At 37.5% G+C, this 26,724-nt stretch overlaps 1 protein-coding gene across 2 annotated transcripts in view; it reads right to left on the reverse strand.

The window, feature by feature from the left end:
- CEP120 (centrosomal protein 120) overlaps positions 1-25,626 on the reverse strand; it is a 38,190-nt gene extending 12,564 nt beyond the window's left edge. Inside the window, exons 1-18 of one of the 2 annotated variants that reach the window (XM_042873924.1) lie at positions 25,541-25,626; positions 24,070-24,226; positions 23,146-23,260; positions 22,061-22,202; positions 19,136-19,284; positions 18,684-18,881; positions 16,929-17,156; positions 16,502-16,706; positions 15,791-15,889; positions 14,852-15,026; positions 13,198-13,347; positions 12,191-12,373; positions 9,151-9,247; positions 8,906-9,058; positions 8,123-8,212; positions 7,408-7,500; positions 3,521-3,682; positions 688-810 (exon numbers count right to left, since the gene is read on the reverse strand). In XM_042873924.1, the coding sequence (XP_042729858.1) occupies positions 688-810; positions 3,521-3,682; positions 7,408-7,500; positions 8,123-8,212; positions 8,906-9,058; positions 9,151-9,247; positions 12,191-12,373; positions 13,198-13,347; positions 14,852-15,026; positions 15,791-15,889; positions 16,502-16,706; positions 16,929-17,156; positions 18,684-18,881; positions 19,136-19,284; positions 22,061-22,202; positions 23,146-23,260; positions 24,070-24,226; positions 25,541-25,592 (2,571 nt within the window). In that variant the 5' untranslated portion in view covers positions 25,593-25,626. Of the gene's footprint in view, positions 1-687; positions 811-3,520; positions 3,683-7,407; positions 7,501-8,122; positions 8,213-8,905; positions 9,059-9,150; positions 9,248-12,190; positions 12,374-13,197; positions 13,348-14,851; positions 15,030-15,790; positions 15,890-16,501; positions 16,707-16,928; positions 17,157-18,683; positions 18,882-19,135; positions 19,285-22,060; positions 22,203-23,145; positions 23,261-24,069; positions 24,227-25,540 lie in introns of both variants that reach the window. The other variant, XM_042873917.1, reaches the window with a different exon arrangement.
- Between the last annotated feature and the right edge of the window lie 1,098 nt (positions 25,627-26,724).

The raw sequence follows: 26,724 nt of genomic DNA on the forward strand, positions 1-26,724 counted from the left end.
TACAAAGATTTTTTTAAAAAGCAAAAATAAGAAATTTAGCAAAATATTTTAGTTAGAAATTTTATGTCTGTACAAGGAAACATTTTGATCATTTGCTAGCATTTTAGAAGCCATTCAACCATAAAATGACATGCAGACTAGCTGCATAACCAAGAGTCTTTTATATGTTTTTTTTTTTTCCAGAAGATTCTGTCAACAATTTGACTCAAAATTCTCAAAAATTCCAGCCTGTATCTGTGTACAGAATATTTTTTGCTTTGAATATCTATATGCATCGGATATAAAGAAATCAACTTGTGACAGTAAGGAACACAACCTCTGTCCAAAAATATTAAAAAAGAAAACAGCACACAAAGGAATAGCAGTGTAAATTAACCTTCACAAGAGATTGCACCTCTTCATTTAATTTTATGAACGGAATACTCAAAGTCCAAAGCAGAAATCATGACAATAGCAATTCATTTACATAAGCTTGTTTCTTCTGACTTGGTCTCTAACATGACAGCTTCCTCTACAGAAATAATGCCACTTTTAGCCTTATCTATGAATATTTTGCTTGAGGAAACTGTTGGAAAAAGTAAAAATAGAACAAAATAGACATATCAACCAGGTTCATGCAAGATCATTCTGCATCTCCCTCACCAATGGACTGTTGCAGTAGCTTTTAGAGACTGAAAAAAAAGATACCTTTTCTAAAGTGAGAAGATTTATTTCTGACTGCAGCTGGATTTCTGGCTTACTACTTTGCTGTTCCTTGTACTGCTGGAACTCCTTCTCCAAAATTTTGTACTTATTTTCTGCTTCACAGAGCTACATTAAAACAGAAACAAAACAGATACTGAGAGTTATACAGTCATGATTAATGATATATTGGTGATGGCATACACTAGTGTTTTAATAAGAATAATTTTAAAGAGGATCTTTGCTCTGTGCTAGAAAGAAAAAAACAAGTCTCTCCTCATACAAAAGAGGATGATTTATAAACACTGCTGTTTGCATTTCAAAGAGAGCTTTGCAAAAGAAACACAGAAGACAAAACTATTTGGATGTACACACAACTTTTAAAGACAGCCAACAATGATATCTGCTATATGAAGTTCTACTCCTGACTAAATTTCAGGAGCATAATTTGTTTAGCAGTGTCTGGATGAGGAAATGACCAATATCTCATACAGCCAAATAATGATTTAAAAGGCTGAAGCAAACAGTTCCGTGACGAATGACTTAGTGCTGCGTACCTCTGCCCTCACTGTGTACTTCCAGACTTTCATGAAGATAACATAAAAAGAGCTTTGATTTCCTTTTTTCAAACGAGCATTTTGAAAAAATTAAGCCAGTATGTGATTATATTACTTTGCTACAAAAACTTAAACAAGTCAAAAGCTTAACAGCCACTTTTTTCTGCTGTATTGATGTTATTAATAAAACAACTAATAAAAATGTTCTGTTGATAAAATAACGTTACAGAAGAATGAATGTTTCTCAGCTAGAAAATGCTTCAAAGATTCCTTTTTGTTACAAACCTAACATTTACTATTTTATTAATATATCAATGTTGCAATTCTTTGGAACTCCCAATTGAATTGCCCCAGTTTTTCTTACAAAACAATTTTTTTCATTGATGTTTATTATATAATTTATTATTTTTAATAGAATTTGTGAGAAAGCAAAGATACACGTAAGCAGTTCACTGCAGTTATTTTTCCACTTATACCACAACAACTAACTTTGCCAATGATATTGTTTCTTATCAATACTTTTTAATAGATTTTAAAATATTGTTATAAAGATATAATAAAGACAATAATCAATGTATATAGAACTTCAGCAATAAGGTTTAATCTTTGTCTAAGAGTGTTTTTCTTGTTTTTAATATTCTCTCATGAGACCTCAGGCTATTAGAGAACTGCACAAATAAAGCAAAACCTTCATTTTCAGGAAATAAAAGTGATTCTTTAAGTTTCAGGAATCATTCTAGAGCTCACCTCCAAGCAAGTTAGACTACAGTTCTTTATATGTGAGAAGCATGTATTTACACATCTCCTTAAAAGGCAAAAGATTAATCAAACTATATGCTTTAGAGTATTTCCAATTTAATCCACAACAGTCCTTATTGAAAGCAAGTACCAGAAAAAGCATACTGAAAATCATATGAAAAAAGAGACCCATGACAACTGGTAGTAATAGGGACTTTGTGCTTGTTCACACAGCAGACTTATCCCACAGTGAGGCTCCAAAATTACAAAAACAAGCAAAAAGCCCAGCCCATTAACTCATAAAGACCAAGTAAGCCAACCAATCCATAACCAACCCTGTATTTTTCCTTTAGGAAAATTTTTTAAAAGTGTATCTTTATATTATGTAGGCAAGTAATATTTCCTCATCCTAAAGCACGAGAGTGACTCAAAATAGTGGGAGCCACACAGAAAGAGGCAGCCAGGATGATCAGCAGAAGGTATAGCCTTCATACAATGGAATACAAAACACAGTAGGGTTCATGTCCGGAAAAGAGTATGAGACACGCCAATGAAATTACAGGAATGGCATGTAGCATGGCACAAAAGGATTACTCACATAAATTAAGCTACAAGCTTAAAATGAACAAAATATATTTTAAAATACACAAAGTACAGAGTGAACTATACAGGATGGTGCACTGCTAAAACTTTTTTTCTTCTATAAGCAGTCAGGTGAGTTCAAGAGCAATACTTCCACTGATGGCAGGTAACTAAAAAATGCAGCCTCTCACTCAGGATATATGTAAGTCCTGATGGTAATCCTGCTGTTTTCTATGCTTGTCCCAGTTGTTTTCTTTGACTCAAAATCTAACCTTTGGTCTGATGTATTGTGTCTATTTTGAAAAGTAGTGAAGGAAGTTCAACTCTTATTAAGATTTAATCTACATGAGTTTCTAAATATGCTCCAAAACCGTAGTGCTTTTATAGTTGTATGGAATTCTTTAACAGTCAGCAAAATGTAGGTGGGTTAGTTTTGTCAGTGCAAAAGACAGCATACAGGACAACAGAATGCCATGTAGATTCTTCTGGTTTGAAGCACTATTTTCGAAACAGAAGACCACAACATGAGGATTACTGCCTCCCCACCATAATAAAAATAATATTTTGCAGTGAAAGCATAAAATGAATTGCAAAGTCAAGCTACCTAGACATTTTGATAGATGCTCATTGCTAAAAATTCATTAGAAGTTACTGAACTGTACACTGAAGTTCAGATCACAGCCACACACAACATATGCTTGTAATCATAATTTGATCTTCAGCATTAAAAAAAGTAAAATTATAATGACTGCATTGCAAAGTGGCCCTAACATTAAGCAGGACTGACAGAGATGGATCTCTTCACGTAATTCACTGAATAAATGGAAATAAAGTATGCATTAACAAACTGCCAGAATATGCTTGTCTAAATATCATTCCTCCACTTAACATATTTAATTTTAAGGTTTTATTGCTATTATCTTGAAGTAAATGATGTAAGCAGAACATATAAATGGGCATACCTGCTGTTGTATACGAAGCTTGTCTTCTCCCAGCTGCTTGATTTTTGATCTTTCTAGTTCAACCTGGTGGGCACATTCTTCTCTGGTTCGCCGCGCAGAATCCTGTACCTCATGCTTATTTTGTTCATGCTCTGCTTGCAACTCCTTCTTTACTCTTTGAATCTTAAAAATGAGACAGCTGCATTAATCCATAGGTGCAGGATTTTTCTTTTATTAGTCTCTTAAAAATGTTACTATTTATTCATGACAAAAAATTATTTTCAATTTTTAAACAGAAATTGTATTGTTACTGGTACATACAATTTGTAGATTATTCCAAAAGTAATACTTCCTATTCATTTCCACAAAAACTTTAACAGATACAAGGACCACAATAACACTATTTGATAAAGCAAACTCTGAGCTAAAAAACACTGTTTTTCAACACACCACCATTAGCTATGTGTTTTGAGCAGCTATGAACAAGAGCCTGCATACTGCACCTGTACAAGTCTGCACCAGGGGAAGTGACTCACACTGATGAAACACAGCACCCACTTTCTCACTGTGCTCACAGCCACTGCTTAGTATCCATAAATGTTCAGCAAGCGCACATGAGTGTCAGTGGCTGCCATTTTTTCCCCCACATGAATTCCACAGTTTTGCTTCATCTGCACTTCCATGTCAGACTCCTTTCTGTCGGACTGCCCTTCTGCTGACACCTGTCCCATGGCAACAACATGGAAGGGAATACTGATAGGGTCAGCCTCTACTGCCATACCATCGCTGCCTCTGATGTCATAGGCCAACATCATAAAACAGGAACCATTACTTTCAGAGCAGAACTTGCATATCCTCTTATTTCCTTCAGCATAACTAATCATCTTCCAATTACTATAGTTGGCTTACAAAAAAAAAAACAAAACAAAACCAACAAACCAAAGCAGTGCTATCTGTGTGTCTATTTGTTTCCTAAATTAACCTGCAATTTAATTTTCCACTAGCAATTTAAAAATTCAAAATTTTCCTTCAATACATGAATAGCAAAGTTTCAGCTACAGCCAAGACAATGTCTTTAGTTCACTAAGATGCCACTCTTCAAAATGAGAGCACTGAAAGAAGTTCCGGCTGAGCTTAACAAGAGAACAATCTTTGACATGATTGAATTCCCTAAAAAGATGTTACTGGCCTGCATGACTGCTAGCTGAATACAAATCTCTCCAAATTGCTCATTTCTCAAACTATAATTGCTAACTAAACTCTACGTAATTTTGTCTAGCCTCCTTTAGAATCCACAGATTTTTATCACCCCAAACTCTCCAATTAGAACCTCATTAAATTTAAAGCAACTTTTAAGACAAAGGTGTATGAGAAAAATAGTAATTATTTTGATTGAATGTATTTCAGTCTGAATAAAACAATCACCAGACTTTGTACACAGAAGGTAAAGTCAGACAGTTTACAGTACAAACTGCATTCTGGGTAGTATAAAGAGGTCCTGAGGACAGAAGAGGACACAGGCTCCAACAGCCAGTCCCTCTATGGGGATTTGACCTTCGTTCACAAGCAATGCATGGATAACAGTCACAGAATGGCTTAGGTTGGAGGGGACCTTAGAAGTCATTGAGTTCCAACTCCCATGCCCCAGGCAGAGCTGCCACTCACCAGATCTGCCCACAACCCAGCCAACCTAGCACTGAATGCCTCCAGGGACAGAGCACTCACAATTTCTCTGGGCAGCCTGTGCCAGTGCCTCAGCACCCTCTAAATAAATATTTGCCACTTAATTTGTAGCCTAATCTGTCTCTTTCAATTTAAAGCCATTCTCTCTTGTCCTGTCGCTATCAGTGAATGCAGACATACCTGGGATTGTCCCAACCTAAGTGCAACATCTTGCACTTGGCTTTTTTGAACCTCATTATTTTACACAGGCCCATTTTTCAAGCCTGCCTCCATCTCTCTGGATGCTATCCCTTCCTTCTGTTGTACAGACTGCACCAATCAGCTTGGTGTCATGAGCAAACTTGCTGAGGGTACATTCAATCCCACCATCTATGTCCTTGATAAAGATGTTGAAAAGCACTGGTTCCAAAACAGACCCCTGGGAGACACCATTTGTCAATAGCCTCCACTTGGACATAGAGCCACTGACCACAACCCTCTGGCTGTGACCATCCCACCAACCCCCTGCCTTCTGAATAGTCCATCCTTCAAATCCGTATTTCTCCAATTTAAAGATGTAGTGCGGAACCATAGAGTCATAAAATCATTAAAGCTGGAAAGACCACTAAGATCAACACATCATCAACACAATACCATTAAATCATATCGCTCAGTGCAACATCTACTCTTTCCTTGAAAATCCTCAGGGATGGTAAGTACAGTACTTCCTTGAGCAGCCTGTTTCAATACCTCACTACCCTTTCTGAGAAGAAACTTTTCCAATCTGAATCTCCCCTGGCACAATCTGAGGCTATCATCTCTCATCCTATCACTGTTACCTGGTAGAAAAAGCCAATGCCTGCTTCACTACAACCTCTTTTCCGGTCACTGTAGAAAGTGATCATTTCTCCCCTGAGCCTCCCTTACACAGAAGGCCACTTGACTGGTCAGGCACTGTCTGCCCTTGGTAAAACCATGCAGGCTGTCTCAGATCACATCCTCATTTCCCATGTACCTTAACATAGCTGCCAGAAGGATCTGCTCCATAGTCCTCCCAGACATAGATGAGAAAACCACCAGTCTGTAGTTCCTGCAGTCCTCCTTTCTCCCTTTATTAAAAATGAGAGTGATGTTTCCCATCTTCCAGTCACCAGGAACTTCATTCAACAGCCATGATTTTTCAAATACGATGGAGAGCAGCTCAGCAATGACATCAGCTAGTCCTTCAGAAGACAGGACTCATGTTGTCTCGCCCCATTGACCTGTACACATACAGCCTCTTGAGACTCTCTTGGACTTCCTCTGCCTTTACATCAGGATAGATTTCTCCTCCCTCCCCCCCCCTGCCTAGAGGTTCAAGAGGTGTGGGAAGCCTAACTAGCCATGATAACTGAGGCATAGAACTCACTGAGGATCACACGTTCTCCATGTCTTCTCATTTATCAGAGCGGGTACATTGTTCTTTGCCTTTCTTCTTATTTTTCATATCCCTTGCCAAGTTTATTTCCACTTGTGCCTTATAAAAAGAGTGACATGAGCTACAGGAGAAAAGAGACTGCTGGACTGCTAATTCAACCACAGCTACCTGTGTTGTGAGACTGTTCTGAAGAAACAAAAAAAAGTTCACCCCATGCCCCCTTTCCACATTACCAGCTGAGGACTCATCTTGCTCCCTAGATATAGGATTATTTAGTGAGATCCAGAAACAGTCATAGCTGCCATTTCTACCATATTTTCTTTGGTTCTGTCACTACTGAAAATACAAGACAGGAATTATATCAAATTCCTGGATGACAAAACATGGACAATCACAGTTCTTCCCAGCATTCCTTGTCACCTGGCTCTCTGTTCATCTAGCAATTACTGCTTGAAATGAAGCATGCTTGTACACGTGTACAATGCCTAGCATAACAGGATATAAACCAAACTGTGATATTGTAATGTTATATAAACATCTCAACTAACTCTGTTAAGAAGACACTATTTACAGTTCTACACTTGTTCAGCAAACTCTTAAATGTAACAACTTCTATTTCAGTAAACATGCACCCTTATAAAAATTTTGCTTTAAATTATTAGTGCTCATCTATGCATCAGTATGAATGTTGCTATTTTAGTTATTGTACACAGACCACAACTTTGTCCATAAGAAAACTTAAAAAAAAAACAACAACAGCAACCCAAGAGAAACTTGTGAAAGCAACTCATGCAATTAAAACTGGATAAAGTGACAAAAGACTTTTTACCTCTGATTCAGCAGTCAAAAGCTGTCGTTCCCGTTGATCTAGATCTCTCAGGGTTTTCTGAAGCTGTTCTTCCAGAGCAGTATATTCTGCTACCTGTGTTAAAAATATACATATATTCATATATATATATATATATATATATTCACACACACAACAACAAACCTTTTCTCTTGTAATAACCATCAAGTTTTAGACAGCTGAAGATTTCAAAATTTAAAACTTGATAAAGTATCAATAATATTTGATCTAGAAATTTACACAGAAAACAAACTTCCAGCTTTTACTGATGATAATAATCTTTTAATAATGAAGATAGTGAACCTTTATTTTATTAGAAAGAATCTGAGAGAAACACAGCTTAATATATTCCAACTGTACTGTTGTCATTTTTTTTTACTCTTATGTTCACAAGAGCCAAGTGAGATTAAAACTCCTCCTCAAGAGAAAGCTAGCTAGCTGAAGGGATGTGTAGGAAGAATTCTCTCTAGGTAATCTTAAGGTAGACGACCTAGTGGCTTCCCATCAACATTAAACAAACATATGATTAGCCAGATTTTGATGCAAATCAAATTATTTTGTTGTGGCTAAATACATACTCAGTATGAAGCTGTGAGAATTTACTATGGTCTCTCTCATTTGTTGCAAAGTATTTTATCATATTACTATAAAAATTATAATGAGACATTTCAGCAAGTATATGAACTAGTTTCCACACCTTTTTCTTCACTAGTGCTTCTCTCTCTTCATCTCTTTTCTTCCATTCTTCTGCAAGTGCTTGCATACGGGCCATTTCCTTCTTTTTAAGCTTTTAAAAGCAAGAAACGGAAAAAAAAAAAGTCACAAAATACAAGAAGTCACAAAGTAGGAACTCAAGTCAAAATTGTTGATAGCACAATCTAGAGAGACAACTAGCAGAATTAAGCCTTTAACACACTGGTTTACTGTAACTTACGGTATGGCTTCGATAGCGAAAGATATCCCTTACCCTTACAAATGAATTGTGAAGCCAGCCTACTTTTGAAAAAATAACCCAAAACAAAGTAGATTCTCACTCTATCAACTTGCACAGGACTGCAACGATACCTATTTTCACTGTTAGAGGAAACATTTATAGGATGAGCAGAATGGTTTGAAGCATACAAAGACAGCAGTAGGACTTAACTGAGAATAAGTAATTGTAGAGTTAATATTTAACAGTAATAGTTTGCACCTTGAATACCTCCTGCACTGCAGAAGCCATGAAGGGAGATCAATACTTTAATATTTCATTACACAGCAACTACTTTATCACTTCATAATAATCAATAATTAATATTCTGCCTTTATGAGTACAAAACGATATTTTTGTGTATCTCCAAAGTTTTAAAGCATATGAGCAAGATGTAGCTCTAGAAACAATGGGAAAGTTTAAAAAAAAAAACACAGTTAATGTTCCCTCCACCGATGCTGCCAGTTGCTCAATGTGGTTATGTTGTTTAGAAAGCAGAAGACTAAAAACCTGATTTTCAAAAATGTCTTCTTGCATTTCCTTCCATAATTCTAATTCCAGTGCCGCTTTGTATTCAAGAGTTTCCCGTGGTTCTGGCTGTTTTTCTGAAGCACAATGAAGCTGAGCATGAGTGGCATGCCGCTGCTGACCAGCACCTACACACTGACATAACAATGGATATTCAATTAAAAAAACAACCAACACTTTGGAATGAACTGTTCAGGGAAAAAGGCCATGATCAATGCAAAATTTACTTGAGAAGAGTCTGACACCAGAACTTCATGGATTTTCACAAGTCCGTAGTCTTCCAAAGTGACGGCATATAAAAGCTCTGCGATTCTGGTGTCTGACCTGAAAATTACATTAGAATATTATTTTAATTAATACAGACTTAAGGAAGTGAACTGCAAGACAACCTGCAAACTGCAAAGCTAAAGACCTATTTGGTTTTCTGTGATTTCTCAGACTTCCAGAACAGTCTTATCTGTGACGTTCCAACCATGCTCTCCCACTTACTTTGTTAATCTAAGGACTCATCTAAACTTTTTTTTTTTTTTTTTTTTTTTAAACCTAAGTAGCCAAGCTTGTGACTGGGAACTTAGCTCACCAGCATCTAATCATAATCAGCACATCCTGCAGTAAGAGCATGATCCAGAAATGCAGTCTTAAATGTTTAAAAAGTATACGTGTTGAAAGCATTTTGCTACTAAACTGAACACATTAAGATACACAACAAAGTTCTGTTAACCTTCCACAAAATGAACAATAACTTCCTAATTAACCATAAATATAATAAGCCACCCAACTTATCATTTGTGCTAAGGTATCCTTGGACTCCTAAAAAGCATGCTTCTAGAAGCTTCAGCACAGAGAACTGATATCTTTACATGCACTTAGAGATGGACCTTTTTATGGTAAATAAATGTCTCTTCAAATACAGTGAGAGTGTCCAGAAAACAAATATTTTAGGAAACTAATCTGAAGTAAGTTACAGCTTCTGTCCAAACAGAACAGTTTGTCCCTGGCTGTCTTACCTCTAAACTCAGATGAAATACAGTAAACAAAAGTAGTTTTCTGCATAGAAAGACGCTGAGAGAAAGAATCCACAGATAAATCATTTAACTGAATGTTATCACTAGTCTAATGTGAAAGTACATTTCAACACAGACCTATAAGTGGTCAGAAAAAACATTACCATATCAGTTATAAACTAAATAAGGATGTGAAGGCAGTGGAACAATCACTTACAGCCTGGACACTGATTCACAAGAAAAAAAAACATAGGAATTAATCATTTAAGTTTTCACAGAAATCCTCTCTCCTAGCTATAAAATGACAAAACTAGTTGTTAAAAAGAAAAAAAAGTGCAACTGTTTACACTATTCCCTTTAAGAGAAAAACATAAATTTCATAAATTAATATAAATTACTGAATTGAGTTCTTACAACTTTCTATCAGTAGCTGACTAAAAAACATTTAAGATAATGGACCTCAGAAATATAATTATGGTGGTTTAACATATGAGTCTAAAATGAACATTACACCAACAGGAGAAAAGCCAGCAAAGTAACAGAACAGCAAAATGCACAGTTGAGGCCATTTTGGGAACGCCATCTAGTGGTTAGGTACTGTGCAAAAAAGGTTTTATCTTAAACTTCTAATATTTGAGAAAGCATCAACCTTAGTGTCCACTGAGATCAACTCTCCAAAGAATCAGGCCACACAACAGAAACTTAAATGGAAGCAGAGATCAATTTTCTGCAAGTCTGAGAGGACAGAAGATACTGGTCTCCATATCAGTCCTCAGAATTTTCCTGCATATAAAACTTAGAATCTGTACAAGTAGAGACTTAACACTAACTAAGTAGAATTTTTACTTATTTTTAAAAGGCATAGTCAGGTTTCATTATCACAGGGTGATAATGAGGATCTAGACACCGACTACCAGAACAGTTCACAATTCTGACAAGGGTTTAAGAGAGAAGTCACCGCAAATTAACTTTCTCCATATATATGAAAAAGAATGTAAATCCCTCAAGGAAAAAAACATCTTCAGAAACATTAACTAAAGCCACTGCTCCTTCTGAAGTACTCAAGCAGAAAACACTGCTATTATCAGAGTAACATCCCTCTGTGGATTGTTCTCCTAACTTCCACTGAAGTCAGTTGTTCTGGAAGCATGCTGTGGACAAACAAGGTTTTCACAACTCTTACATAACTTACTCATGAAGGTTCCTCAGTAACATTTTCTTGATTTTTAATTATTTATATCTGTTAGTGAAGTTTATCCAAGACCACTATTAAATGATATAAACCAAAGAAAATGACTTGAGTAGCAGTGCACTGTCGCACAGTATGCCTGTGGCAATTAAACTTTTTATCTCTTGGATGCCTCCTCCCACCCTTCTGCTCTGCAAGAAGCCCATTCACCAATTCACTCAGGATCCTTCACTAGAATTATTTTCTATAAAGATTGTTTCAGACATCCAATTTAAAGTACAGTCTCACACACACAAGCTGTTGGGAGCTGTACTTCATACAAGGGTGAGAGTAAATAATAAAGTCATGAGTTTCTGTTCTGTGAAACCATAGACTGAATTTTCAAGTGAGGAAAACAATCACAATTTATCTGGTCTCAAAATGGAAAGCTTAGGTTAAAAACAAACAAAAAAGGTTGTGAGTTTTTTTCATAATATTTGCAGTCTACCAAAATCATTTTACACTTAATTTCAAGCAGTATTTTTTTTCAAACATTAGCAACCCTCTTTGAGATCCCTGCAAGATCTGTTAATAGTCATGACTCTGTCTTAATTTTTTTTTTTCTCTATTTAATTTTTTTACTTATTATTCCCTAGAGTTCCTAGTATGAAAATGAACAAGTTGATGTATCAACAGTTTAAGTACCCATGCACAGATATTATGCAGGAATTTCCAAGGGTTGGGCAAAGCAGCTATAGAAGACCTGTAGCACTCCTAGTTAAATGTCTGATTTTGAAGATTCAATCCGTCAGCATTTCTTATTTCCTGCTTTTATCATAAAAAAAAAAAAAAATCGTAAGAGTACTGCAAGTATTTGTTGAAAGATTAAAAAAATTATTACTTCTTAAGCATGTTTTCTACTACAGGCTACAAAACACAGCCTTTACAAGGAAGTCTCAATTTCTTCCATTTAAAGAAAGGTGTTAAAGCTATAGAGCAAAAAGGCAAACAGGAAAGGCTGGCCATTGTTGAGAGAAATATTAAACAAATAATTCTTCAAAGTCTGCTACAAATAAAGCAATTTTTAGTTATTACCCTTGTGCTGCTGTGACGTTGACTGCTTCATTGTAAGTCTGACGCCAGCACTGCTCACCATTAGCACCCAAGAACCGTGTTTTCTCTGAAGTCAAAACATTTGAAAGCTGAAGTCTTGCAGTCCCTAGAAGCAAGTCTTTGGCTGTTTTATCCTTGTGCCACAATTCAACCAGCAGAGGTAGTCTGAAACAAGAAAATGGTCTTTGTGTCAGTGATCAACACGCAAGAGGAGAAAGACTTCATGTAACTTCCCAAATCACGACTGGTCACAAGAGTCAAACGAGAGAGGCTTACTGCCTTTCACTCAGAGGAATGATATTCATGGAACTGGTATATTTTCCATCACTTACTCCTCAGTACTCCAATTACAATGAAGAGCTATACTGCAATGAAAATGACTAATTTTAACTTTGATAATATTAGACCTAGATCATCTTCATTCATAATTACCTACAAATACCTCAGCCACTGTCACTCACAGAATAGCTCTTCTGTGCCTTCTCTTTCAAAATGCCACTATTTTGACTACTCTTTTATTCCACATCTCAATCCCCTGTCAAAAGGGATAAACCTACTTCTGGAAAAACCATGCTATAACCCACAATGGAGCTGTACTCAGTTTCCCGGGTTTCAGTATTTTCAAAGATATCAGAGGTCATTGTATATTAAAACAAAAGAATATATATATATCAAATGAGAAATAAATGCTTCATGAGAAATGTTATTAACCTTTAATTTAAAAACTTAATGCAGCAGCATGCAACGATTCCAGCCTACAGAAATACTTAAGAGACAAAAACAAGAATTTGAGTCTCTGTCTTTAAATAAAGTAATAAAAGAAACTGAAAGAGCAATGTATTAAATATACATTGCTACAAGCATTTTGATTCTTTACTAAGTTCTCAAACTGAAGATCTTCAGTGAAGTATTAGAAACTGATGTTATCTGCAATGAAAAATATGAAACACATTCAATATAATTATGACAAAAAGAATGAAAATTATCACCTGAAAAACGTGTCCTGAAGCTGATGAGGCGTAGTTGCAAAGTGAAATACACAGTAGGACTGGGGAAGAAAAACTTCCATGTTCTTTCTGACTTCTGTAGGAGGGCTTGTCATAATAGGCGCTGCACTGCCAAAAAAGGGGTAGGAGTACCTAATAAAAACAGCAGCAACAGCAATCAGTTTAATAGATGTGATTAATTTTTTTAAGCTTTTCAGAAAGAAAAACTAGCGTTAGTGAAAACAGCAGAAATACATGCAGTAGTAGAACTTACCTAAGAAATATTTAGGAGTTCTCACTTACTTCAGTGCTAATGCAGCTTCCTTTGTATTTGCTGTTATTTTGACAAAAAGCTTTCAAAATCCATATGGATGTTCAGAAACATGAATTAATCTTTTGTTATAGTAAAATTCTATTTCTCTGCACACTTTATAAAATAACTGAAGAAGAATTAGGTATTCTAGTACATGTAATTGTTTATAGTATATGTAATTCTGTGTTGTTCAGCCACGGTAATTGATGAAGTACAAATACACTCAGTGTCAGAACCACCTGAAAATTTAACTCACATTGGATGCTTTATGTTTATAATGCCCACGGTTCAATTTACTAAAAGGAAAGACATATTCTACAGGTATGACTGAGTGTGTACTGAAAGTACTGCGTAAGCAAATTCAGGGTGTGATAACCAAGAAGCCAAGAATTTACTGAACTCTGGTTTGCTTGAACTGAAAATGCCAATTTATTTAATGTTAAAAAGCTATAAATTAACATTAATGTTTCATATTCCAATATCTGTGAACTTTTGAACCATAATTTTAATAAAACCCTAAAAGAAAACAAGTTGATAAAAAAACCACTGGGAGAATAAAAAATAAAAAGACTAAGTTAAAGAAAAACAAACTGAATACTGAGATGGGGCTTGTAAGTGGTGCTTCATCTTTTAGTTCTTATTTCTCTTATCCTCAATTTCTCCTCCATGCCAACTTTTGCTCCCTGAAGATTATGCTCCAGAAGTGCTCCCACACTTTTCCTTCATGTTCAGTACAGTAACAAACTGATCTTTACACAAATGTTCCAAACTAGCATGGAGGCTTTGTATTTCTGCTTGAAGCAAAACATTCAATTATCCAAAAGCTTGTCTTTTCTTTCAACTTGAGGAACAAATGTAAGAAGAATAGATGCATCTTCCTACTAAAATTTGCTCCCTGTATGAAAACCACTATCAAACCAGTAATACTACTGCTCAGAATGATAAAGCATTTACTACATAAGTTCTTCACTGTAAGAAAAAAGCGTGTGTATTTTAGATTCAACATTGCACACAACCAATTATCTTACTAAAACACAACCTGTTCCTGACAGAGACATTAAATGCCACAGAAGTTATTCCTTCTATCACCTGGAAAAATAGTCAGATGGAGAGAAAGGAGAATTACTGATATTCAGGTGAGCTATTTAATAAGAATTCCAGTGCAGGTTAAGTGTTACATACTGTCTTTAACGCTCTCAGAGGTTTAGTGACGGACTAGTTGAATATTCCAAAGCATTCAGCCAAATGAAAGTAAAATTCATCAGGCAGAATATTGACAGCAATTATTCAGAAGTATTAATTGCTCTACTACCAAGTGCAAGAAAAAAACAAAACAAATCTTACCTTAAAATGCAGTTTATAGGAAAACCAACTTCTAGACCACGCACACTTCGTAAGTCTATTGAAAAGCAAAAATGGTGAGAGGCTGCTGGAATGAGAATTTTCTGTGCTGATGCAGTCCCAGAACAACCAGATGCACTCACAGAACTGGGCTGAGGTGCAACTACAGGAGCATCACCTGCTGAAATCACAAGAGAACATGCACATTTTTAATAATTTGTTCTGCCCCAAACAACAAAATATATAGCTCATTTCTTATATAAGGGCAACTGCGTTACTTCCTAAACGATTTTAATTCCTTGCAGTATAAATTATAATATTCAATTATAAAAGTCGATCACAGAAGCATTCCAGGCTTATCAAGTCCATGAACTGGGACCTTAGCCTCTCCACTACCTCTTTCAAAAACGTAACAGGTCAAACAACAATTTTTTACAAATAGGCTCTCCAAAAGTCAGCCTCCAAAACTTTTAAGACTAGAGCAGACAAAAAAGGCAAGATCTGTCAGAGAGAAGCTCATATGCCTTTTGTAAGCACTAGTTGTTCTGATCTTCTTTCTTCATAACCTTCCAAGATGTTTCTGTTATTGTAATTTAAAAAAAAAAAATACATCATTGCTAGCATCAAATTTCCTTCTCCTTCTGCTGGTTTATAGAGTGATGTTTACATTAATAATAAAAAGGAAAACTTCAGCACTTCAACATCAGCTAGTTAGCATAATGTGGTAATGAAATTAAGTCTTCTAATTTACTTAGGTAACAGATTATGGCACTAAATTGCTTAGTGCAATTAAATGGATGGGAAGAACTTTAAGGCTCTCACAGAGAACATAAAAATTCTTACAGTCTACAGTTAAAAATAATTTGAGTTGCTACTACATTTAAATTCCATTCAATGTATTAATTTTTGTAAGTTATTTTGCATTACTGGAATTTTCCAGACCTGAAAACAGCAGTGATTTTGCATTGCCCTGTGATTTGAAAACCGGGAGCTCTTCAGTGTATTGTTTGTTAACATCTTTGCAGGAGTCATCCACTATCCCTGAAAGATAATTTTGAAATGACATGTTTTTCATCTTGCCAAAGCATTATGAAAGTGTTAACTACATATTCTTAACCACTGATTCGAAACAGTTTTATAGCTCGTAAAAGTTTTGATGCATTTAACATAAAAGGATTTAACCTTCGCCTTGCTAAGATCTGTTACGGTTAGAAGAAATTTTTCAGAAATAGCAGACAAATACTGAGAACAAGATTTTCTTCTACAGAACACGGTTTCTTTAGGATCAGTATCTCCTCTTTTAAAAATCTAATTTTAAAAATTCTGTTTAAAACATTTGAACTTTTAGACCATTACAACCAAAGAAATAATTCTCTTCATGAGTTTGTACCGAACCTCACCATTCTCAGATTCAAGAAATTTCAAATGCTTCTGGTATTCTTTTTCAAGATGAAGACTATCCTTATCACTCACAATCCAGACAACAACAAATCCTCAATCTGAGGAGCACTTACACTATCATCTATCCTATGTAAACAATTCTTACTTGCCAAAGATTTATGACCACAGATAGGTAGTACATAACCCAAGATTGTGCTTGGCAATTAGGAAAAACAAAAACAAACAAACAAAAAACCCACATACATCACATACCAGCTCCCTTTAGCTCTGTGCCTTCTTCAAACTTCAGACTTTCTGCTTCACTTTCTGTTGCTTCACCTTCTCTTGGAGGAGAGTGGTCAACTTGAGACGGGACATCCTGGGATCTCTGCTTCAGGCCCTCTGCTTCTCTATCAGTAGGTGAAAGAACTTTCTTTGGCTGTTTGAGTTCAATTGGAATGTTTGAAGGCACCAAAGGCTGAATGAAGTGATATGATATTACTGATCATGGATTGAATGGGAAAAATTCTGTCTGTAGTAAGCCTGAGATTATCTTTCTGACATAGAAAAAATGAAGCAACAAAAGTATTCATCTTTTTCTGATTTTTTGTTACATATTTAACTGTCAAATATGTCTTAGAAATATTCTTTCTTAAACATGAAACTGTGAAACAACACTCTAACTATTAGTAAGTTATACCTGATCATTTAAGCACTCCTTTTGCAGAATTACAGATACCCCAACAGTAGGAGCCATATCCAGAGGTAACTGTGGCAGGTTCTGCTTAGCCCTATTTGGTGGAACAAGGACAAATGCTCCTTCTATTGCCATAGGATGTTGATCAATCTCCACACTTCCTTTCTTCAGTAGTCCAGACAGTGGTATTCCGGTGCTTCCAAGGGACTGGTCACCACAGCAAAGATGAATCTGTACACATACAGAAGTACCAGGAAGTAAATGCCATATGTATTTTCATATGTATTGCTAATAAAAACCTTCATCCCTAGTCTTGTCCCTATATGCTGAGAACCAGTATTCTGAGCAGTGTAAGAACTGCTGTGAGATTTCAGTGCTGAGCTGGCTGGCTGTGCCTAGTGTTATCACAGCAGCTCATCAGTGCATGCTGTTTTTTGAGGACAATCATCACATCACCCCTTCTGGATCACAGATTTATTAGTGTGTGCCTTGTAAGCACAGTGCAGATTCATGCCCTTAAGGTATAAACATATAAAATGCATGACTCAGGAAGAAATAAAGCAATTTATTTGAAAGTTCATATTTAAACTCCACTTGAATAATTTAATCAAGCTTAAATAGCTTAACAGAATTAAGTAATCATACTCTTAAGTCTTGCTAAGAGTCTTAATTCCTTTTTCAAACTCTGACTCAACTCTTTCTACATTCCAGAGTCTAATATTTGCCTATTTCAGTAGAAGGATCTAAAAAAATGTGATTTACGTTCCTCAATAAAATCTGTCTTCTGAAACTCATAAATCAATTTCACTTTTCCCAATAAATCACTTCTGCTTGTTAGTTTTTTTAAGCAAACCAGAGTGCTGTATTATATATAAATTCAACATTTAATACATATGAGACACTAATATACACATATGAATATACACCCAAATTTGCACATTTTGGCATTACACTTCTTTTTCAGGGGGAAAAAAAAAAGTATATTAAAATTAAGGATAAAAAAAAAAAAAAGCTCTGCTACTGGATCCCAAATTTTAAGAAGCTATGTCAGAGAAACAGCTCTACATCAAGAAATAGATAGTTGTCTTTAGAGTATAAGTCTGGATATGGACCCTTTATAACTAACACTGTAGTACTTAACAGCTATGTTTAGAAAACCTACACCACCCTCAGAAACACTGACTTACTTGTAGTCACTTAAGAGTGACTTAAGTGTGAGCCAAGTGCAGATCACTATAAATACCCCCAACACTTAAAGGCACACTTAAAGACAAGCAATATCCCGTAACAGCCTGAATATGGCTGCAGCATTTTTTAAACAGCTGAGAAGCAGGGGGAAATCCCAGACCACTCTTATTATTCACACACAGTGCTGAAGGCAAGTCATTTTAGAACTTATTCGAGGGTTACAGGAGCACGGATTGCAGATGGTCTGCTTTCAGGAGGCTCCAGAGCTGAGAGCCCTCGGGGATGCCACATTAGCAACACTGTCATTTTGCAGCAGTGTCTTTCGCCATGACATGCGACCACCAAATTATGCTAAAGGTCACCATATTAAAGAGATTGCACTATTTATGAGCAAGGAAACTTGTTGGTGTTTCTCACATTGGCATAAAAAATAAGTTATACTTAGCCAAAACACTGTAACATAAGGAAGCTTTGGGGAAAGAAATCTACTTTCAAAGCAAGCCAGATTCTATTTCCTTTATTTTCAGTATTTCATTTGTTTTCATTCACATTTGAGAAGAAACAGGTTACCTGCAGCTTTGACTGTGCACAAAGATAAACCTGAAGGACATCGGCTGAACTACGTATTCGAACAGAAGCTCTTTCTGGTTCAAAGTTTGGATTAATCAAATCAGTGAAAGGTTCATTTGTTACATCATTTCCCAGTAATGAGTAGTAGAAAAAAAACTCAGGCTGATGCTCAGGAAGCTTCATAGTACTAGGAACTAACTGAAAGAGAAATGAAAAAGAAGAATGTATCACTACAGTTTAAGTGCCCAAAAGAATTCTGATCTTTTAACATGTTAATACTACACAGAGTTTTACAATTTCAATTTAATTTATATTAATTCACTATAGGGACAAGGCTATTTGTTACAAGAGAGAAGGTACCAAAAAAATCTAAATAGAAAGGAGCTACAGGATGGCAAAAATACAAGTGTAGCACAGTACTTCTTCAAAACTAAATGGGACGTGAAACAAACCTGTTCCAATTGTGTGGCAAATGCAATGGTCACAGACAAAACAAAATAGTCTCTGCAATGCTCTGCTGGTCCAATCTGATGATAGCCCTCTTCTTCATTCAGGACTGGTACAATACTTTTAGGATCAAGTCTAGAAAGAAGGGCAGACGCTAAGGGAAAAGAGACAATTAAGAAATAAGTTACAGTGTTATCAAATTGCAGCAGAAATCTTCTTTATAATCACAGTTTTTCCACATAGATAATAAAGAACTTGATGACTGGTCTCAAAGTGTTTCAGCATAAAGCAGATCCCTAGGCACAAACACCTTTCACTACAAAGGCATTGTGGGCTTGTTTTTTTAAATTATTTTCTATCAGGGATCACATACATCATTTTGCACACCACTAGAAAGAATGCTAGAGCATTCCTAAAGTGATGTGAACTTTATTTCACTATGTTGGAGTATGTTATGCTCCTTCTCTGACTTGTTGAAAGAGATGAAAGGCAGTAACTGGACAGGTCAGACTGTCCACCTGTTGATGAAGTATGATGTTTCACTGTGCAGACCTTTGGAACGGCTCATGTGAAAAAGCTTCACCTGAAGTCTTCAGTGCTATAAAACTAACATAAAACACCAAAGACTTGCATTGTGGGTTTTCTAATTTTGTGGAAAATACACAGGAAAGTAGTGCTTTTAGGTTTCACAAGCGGTGTGTCAGACGCTCTTCGGTCACTGCTTCCAATTTGCCAGCCTCCAGCAACACCAACGTACCCACTGAACTACAGCCCTCTTTAAGTGATTACTCACCTACAAGTTCGTATCACAAGGCAATTACAAAACCAACAAAATATCCTTGTGTGTCCCCTTTAACTTATGATATTCTACAATACTATGAAGCATGCTGTATGCAAACCAGCTTTTACTGCCAGTAAAAGGATCAGTGCTTTCCACCTAAAATTGCAAGGTCTTGGCAGCCTGAATGCTTTGAAGATCAAAGACGAAAATGAAATCTGAACTCCTGTTCAGGCTTCAGAATCACAGATGTGACGTTATACAGATGAGACCAAGAAGACAGTGTACTTAAAGAAACAGCCAGCTCAATCCTGGATGCAAGAGGACAGTTTCTAAAATCCACTTCATGCCCCAAACATCTAATCACAGTAACTTTGATACATCTCCATCAATGAGTCCACTTCCAACCCAACAAAATTTTGAGACTCACCATCAGAGCTAGACACGGATGGAAGAATTGTCAGAGGCATATGCACCTCTGCTTCCTTTAAAAATAAGGAAAATGATGGAGTAAAGAAACACATTGCCTACTCAAGAATGAACCCTTTAAATCATTTACCAGTTACACAGTTACACATTCTAGTAACTTAATAGATTTAATACATTTAATAGATTTCAAAGCGCCTCAGACAACAGCAAATAGTAATAATCCCACAGCACTTTAGGTTGTGAACCAAAAGGCTCTGTTTCAAACACTGGTAAAACTTAGATCACTCCTGACAGTGAGGTGAAATTAAAAAATGTGTATGAATTAAAAAAAGAAACCATTCCCTGTCTAACAAAAGTAGTACTGGGCAATGCAGGGCTGTCGTACCCAATGCTTGGAACACTAAAGAAGAATTTTCTATCATTTTCTATACAGTGAGCCAGCACCGTGAAGGATGACAGAGCTCCAGGTCACATAGGAAGAGGTGAAAAATCAGGAAGTCATTTACAATGCTTCACTGCCTCTATGACAAACTTCAGATTATGTAAAATTGCCTGTGCTTTGCTATGAACTTAAAAGGACTCGTGGCAGGGGAGTTGGAGCTTGATTATCCTTGGGGTCCCTTAGAATCACAGAATAGCTAGGATTGGAAGTAAACTCAATATACCTGGAACTCCTGTAATGCGATAGCCCGTAACACAGCTGAGAAGGCAAAATGAGGGCCAGAAATCTTGTGCAATGCTGCCACTGAAACTTTATCAAACCACAGTCACAGACCACGGCAAGCAAATGATTAGCTTGGAATTATGAAGAAGTTACCCTTAGAGTAAGAACAGAATGTACTACAAGGTATGTAAACAAAAATCCTCCAGTCTAATGGAGACTCCATTTTGACAAATGGAAGTAGGTCTGGTTTTGGATGCAAAGAGATATCTGTTTTTAGTTTGTTTTTAAAACAAAAACACATCGATCAAGTTTCTACAGAGATTTAAAATGAAAAGAACGGCAAAACCTGAACTTTCTCCAAAAGACACACATACAAAAATGAGTGAAAAGCATAGGACACATGAAGACACCTTGTACTATTCAATATAATTTAAGTTCTAACAGATGTTGATATATTTCACAAATTATCTCTGAAAGGAATGTAGAAGAGAATCCGGTTCCAGAATTACTGCCAACAGTTAACTTGCAGATGTTACTGCAAAAATTTGTTGAAGTACTGAGTGGCTTAGCTTAGACAAAAAAAGAAAACAAATAACGTGTTAAAGGAAAAAGTGGGGAAAAAAAAGCTGACTACTCAACCAATGAATTACTGCGCTACTTGGCAACTTGTCAGTTTAGATTTAGAATTACACACTGTAAAAAAACTCCCTTTGTTTTCTTTCTTTAGCAACAGGACTGAAATCTAACCTGACTGAAATGCCAGTAGGAGTAAGCATGAGTCTCTGATGCTGATTTTGAAGATCAGTTAGCCTGTATCTCTGTCCACCTAAGTAACTCAAAGTAAAGCACCTCTGCTATTACAACACAGTGCGTTTCCTATTCATGTGCTTTACGGTTACACATTATACAAATGATTTACAGTTAATTAATGTTCAACTACTGTAGCTCTCTTTGAGCTCAAACACCACGTTTGAGCTCAAACACCACGTTTGCATCAAGCAATACACACCCAAAACAGGAGCATCTGTAATTCAAAGCCAACGGTATTGTATTACTTACCCCTCCCTTCTCTAGGGGCTGCCTCCTTTGCTTTTAAATCACCAACTGGTGCTTTGGAATCAGTTTCCAACATAATGCCTACTTTTATTTCGGATTTAAATTTAGCATACTTGTTACTTAGCAAAGAATACCATCTTGGTGTCTACAAAATCAGAAAAGGAAAAAACATTTTCAAAGTAGCAAAATCATAAAATACGGTAATAGACAACAGATTTGCTCTAGCAATTCTATTTTATTATTCACAGAAAATCACCCTAGCGTTCATTTGCAAAAACATGGTCTATTCTGCACTGCTACACTCAATAACTCTATATCATCATTCCTGGAAGAAGAGCTGAACATACTCTCTTCCATTGATTTACAAAGTAAACTGTGGGGGAGCAAAATATAAAATGAGTCATCTAATTAGAAGAGAGAATGTTTAAATTTTCAACTAAAAGAGTGCAGACTGTATTACATGGATTATAAATTTTAAGTGGGGTGTCAAAACGCTAAAGCAACATCATGTCGTGACCCATGCCACAGCTACATCCTGATCAAGCACAACATAAAATTCACTCATCAAAATTCTATGTAAACAATCATGATTTCTCCTGCTTTGTTAATGGGCCAGAACTTCAGAACCCCTCAGACATCCTCTGAATGAAAAAAAAATAAATAAATAAAAAGAACACATCACAAACAGCTTCACTCTCTAAAGGTTTGACTTAACTACATTTAGTTGCTCAGTAAAGGACCTTGTTTTCTTCTTTTCTCCAGCTGGTAAGTCATAGCAGCGATTAAACAGGGTGATTAGAAATATTTCAACCCTCCAATTCTAAAGTGTAAGAATTCTTTTTTAATCTGCATACTTGGCTTTTTCATGTTCCAGAGCAGGCTGTGTAAATATTTTTCATTCCAGTAACACTGACACAAAACTATTTTCATTTGTTCTCTTCAAAAAAAAAAAAAAAAAGGCAAGTATGTGATGAAGCATTCTCCTCCTGAACAACTCAAAGATTCAAATTCTGCCTTAATTCAAATTCTACTGCCAGAGCATTGTTTTATAAACATCAAAATGTAAGACTTTACACTTAGAAACATACCTGTTTCTTTTCCTGCACAGCCCTTAAATCAAGCACAACATAGCCTATGTTCTCTTTAGCTGAAGACAGAGGATCCAAAGCAAAACACTGGAGTTTGATAGGTGTGCGCTGCAGCCTGTAAGAACATCTCAGTTGAAATCCAAAACGTAAAAATTAACCTGTGCAATTAGGTCATAACAAACGATTCACATGTTTCAAACATATCAACAACAATTTATTGAGATTCTAACATAGCTAGTTCTAATAAGTTAGCAATTCAGCTTACACCCAATTCTAAAAATTTGGGATTAAGCGACAGATAACGAATAAATAGATAAATCTGGTAAGAGAAGCTTACTGGACTCTGAAAGACCCTCAAAAGATATTAAATTCAGTCTTTTCCATGTTCATGAAACAAGTAATGCAACTGAACTGCATCTTCACTTGGGAGCAAAAGATTGTTACAAGCACCTGCATGTTCTTAGAGGCATAGGTGTGGTGTCCAGCATGAGGTGCATTTAGACATCTTTCCCTCCTCCAAGTTCAAGCAGCCTTCTCATTTCTCTGACAGATTCTAACAGTATATCCATATTTTCAATTAAAAATGATGACTGTTCTGGAAACCAAAACCAATGTATCAGTTCTTCTAGCAGGATTCTCAGGCTTTAAGTTAATTCTTTGTCAGGGTTTATGTAAGAAAGCAAGAATCCAGTACTTTTCCAATTTTTTTTTTTTTTTTAAGTAGTTCCTACAGAAACTTTAGAAACTTCTAGTCACCTATATCTCCACATAATACTTTTCTCTGTTGTGAAAACAAAACAGTAGATCATTTCACAGATAAAAGAAAGCTCCTATTTATAAGTAGTTTAGATTAAACACTGTGTTTCAGCAGCTGTAAGCACAAGAAAATTAAGTTTTATCTCAGGCTAAACTTTCTGCTGTTACCTGTGCTGATGAAGTGCTTTTCGATCGAGTTCCCAGGCCAATTCAGTGGCAAATTCCGGCTGATCAGTATGCTCCACGGGATCAGTAGCCAGCTGTTCTCCATCAAATTTCGCTTCAACTATAAGCATGTGTTTGGGTCGTTTTGGAAAACAGCGTCCTGAAACACAGTGCAATCATCAGACACCACCAATGGAACAAGGGAGCTCTGATCCTTATTGCAAACCAATTACACGGAGATGTATTCATCCATCTTCCTCAAACTTTCTCTGCAATTGTAGTTTTCTTACTTTGAAATGTCTTCTCACTACTTAGAAGTAATAAAGGACACAGCGAAGAACAAAGCATTTGAGAAGCACCCAGAAACAGCAAGATACCAGGTAACAGCTAAGAACTATGATAGAAACCAAGTACTTGGTATGATTTAACATTGAGAAATCTAAGAAAGGGAAAAGTCAAGGCAATAGGTGGCAAACAGCAAAGATAAAGCATTCTTCCTTCACTGCAAATTTTACTACTCTCCTGCATTAAAAGAGCAAGCATGATCTCATGAATTACTAAAAAGTTTATCCAAGCATGTGCTGTGCTTTATAGAATTCACTACTAAGAGAATGTAGAGAGCTGCATAGGATTTGTCTTGGATTCAGCATCCTTCTACATTTTAATTCATAGTTTTTTTGACAAAATGAATGCTTAAAGTTTACAGGCATCACAAAACAGAGAGAGGCTCCATGCATTTCAGTTATCAGCAAGCAACATAAGCAGCCAGAGAAATAACACAGTGCTTGACAAACGGAAAGCATTCAGACACACGCCCCAACAGCACCGACAACTTGCACAGACTATTCATACACCTCAGCAAGCCTATCCAGCACAAATCTCAGATGACCTGCGATTAACCAGCACACAGCATAAAGGCGGATTTGGTAACTGGGCTTGTAAAACAGCAGACTGCAACAACAAAAACAAAACATAAATGGGAAGAGCCCAGCGAGAAAACGTTCCTCTGCTCATCATTTCTCGAATGTCTTGGGCCCAGCAGAAGTCAGAGGCCAGGAGAGAGAGGCCAGGAGAAGTCAGCAGGAGGTTTTGTTTCCCACAGCTGGAAAAGGCAGAGACACGGTCACCTTTACAGGGGTGACGGCTCAACTCAACCGGGCAGCAACAAACGGTCACGGGGAAAAGCAGCAATAAGGGGTTTAAACATCAGCTACGGCAAGTAGAGATACGTGTAAGGATGGACGTCCACGGCGTCTAAGCCATAAAGAACGAAACCTCGCTGCGCCTTTTCTGTACGAAAGCCAGCACCAGAGCTGGCTCCGCTTCCTACAGATCGCCTGTCCGTGCAGCGAAGCATAAAGAAGCCGCCGCGGTCCACCCACAACATTCCCCCGGAACACGCTCTGTCCACGACTCCCCACTGGCCGTGTGACTTCAAGGCTACGGCTCGTGTTTAGAATCCGCCCCCGCTTACCTTCCAGAACGGAGACGACGATCAGCAGCCGGTCGGCAGCCCTGGACACCATCGCCCCGCTCCGCCCGGCGGGCGCGACCACAACGCCGGCGCGGACCGGAAGCGCCACCAGCACTGCCCGGCAGCCTCACGTAGCCTTCAGCACGGCCGCACTTCCGCCTAGCAACGGCGGCACCGCCCTGCGCGCGCGCGCACATCCTGCACGACGCGGTGTCTCCGCGGGGCGGGGCGGTGACGCCACTTCCGGCGCGCCGTTGTGACGTAAGGCGGCGCGGGCGATTCGCTTTCTTCGGCCCGCGTCGCTGAAAGCGGAAGGATGGCCTGCTGGCCGGCTGCTCGAACACGGCGGCCTGGGGCTGCACAGCCGGCAGAATCGTGCGGTAGACCTGGCAGCTGCTTTCCTGTGAAAACTGGTTTCTCGTGGACTGGCTCCCGGGGCTTTACAGGAGATCTCCTAGTGTCAAACTGCCGATGTTTATAGCCGAGATGAACCGGAGTGCAGCAAACGCTATATTTAGACACTATTTATCGTTGGTTAATAAAGCTTCTCAGAAGTGTGTGTGCCCATCCCTGCAGGTGCTGCAGGCCGTGCATGGGCCCTAGGTGGCCTGAGCTGAGGGGTGCGCAACCAACTTATGGCAGGGCTGGGCTGGGGGGCTGTGAGCTCCCTTCCAACCTGACCGTGCTGCGATTCTAGGGATGCTATCGCTATCAGACTTGCACTTGTTACATTGCTGTCCCTATTGACAACCAAGAGGATTCAACGATTCTAAAATTCCATCTCCAATCATTCCAGGTGTTTAGGGTGTTTTGTTCAAGGAGCGGCAGCTCAAGTGATCTCCAGCTCTATACCTTCAGGGCCAGTAAGGAACACTGAACGGGATCGGAAAGCACAAGCAATGAATAATTGGCTCACAGGCTGGTGTCAAGCCAGAAACTTTGGGTTCTTTGATCATGGGACAGTTTAGTCAGCCCCTGGTCTATCGTCTGTCCGTGCAACCCACCTATCTCAAAGGGGGCAACAAATCCTAGCACAGGAGCTAGCGGGGCTTATTGAAAGAGCTTTAAACTAGCTACAGAGGGGGAAGGAGACAAAACAGGCCTCACAAGAGATGAGCCTAGGGGAACAATGCTTAAGATGGGGGTGAGGCAGATGACTCAACTGAAGTGCATCTATACCAATG

The sequence above is a fragment of the Lagopus leucura genome, unplaced genomic scaffold (genome assembly GCF_019238085.1).
Source record: "Lagopus leucura isolate 7727_CA_CO unplaced genomic scaffold, USGS_WTPT01 Super-Scaffold_54, whole genome shotgun sequence".
Lineage (NCBI taxonomy): Eukaryota > Metazoa > Chordata > Aves > Galliformes > Phasianidae > Lagopus > Lagopus leucura.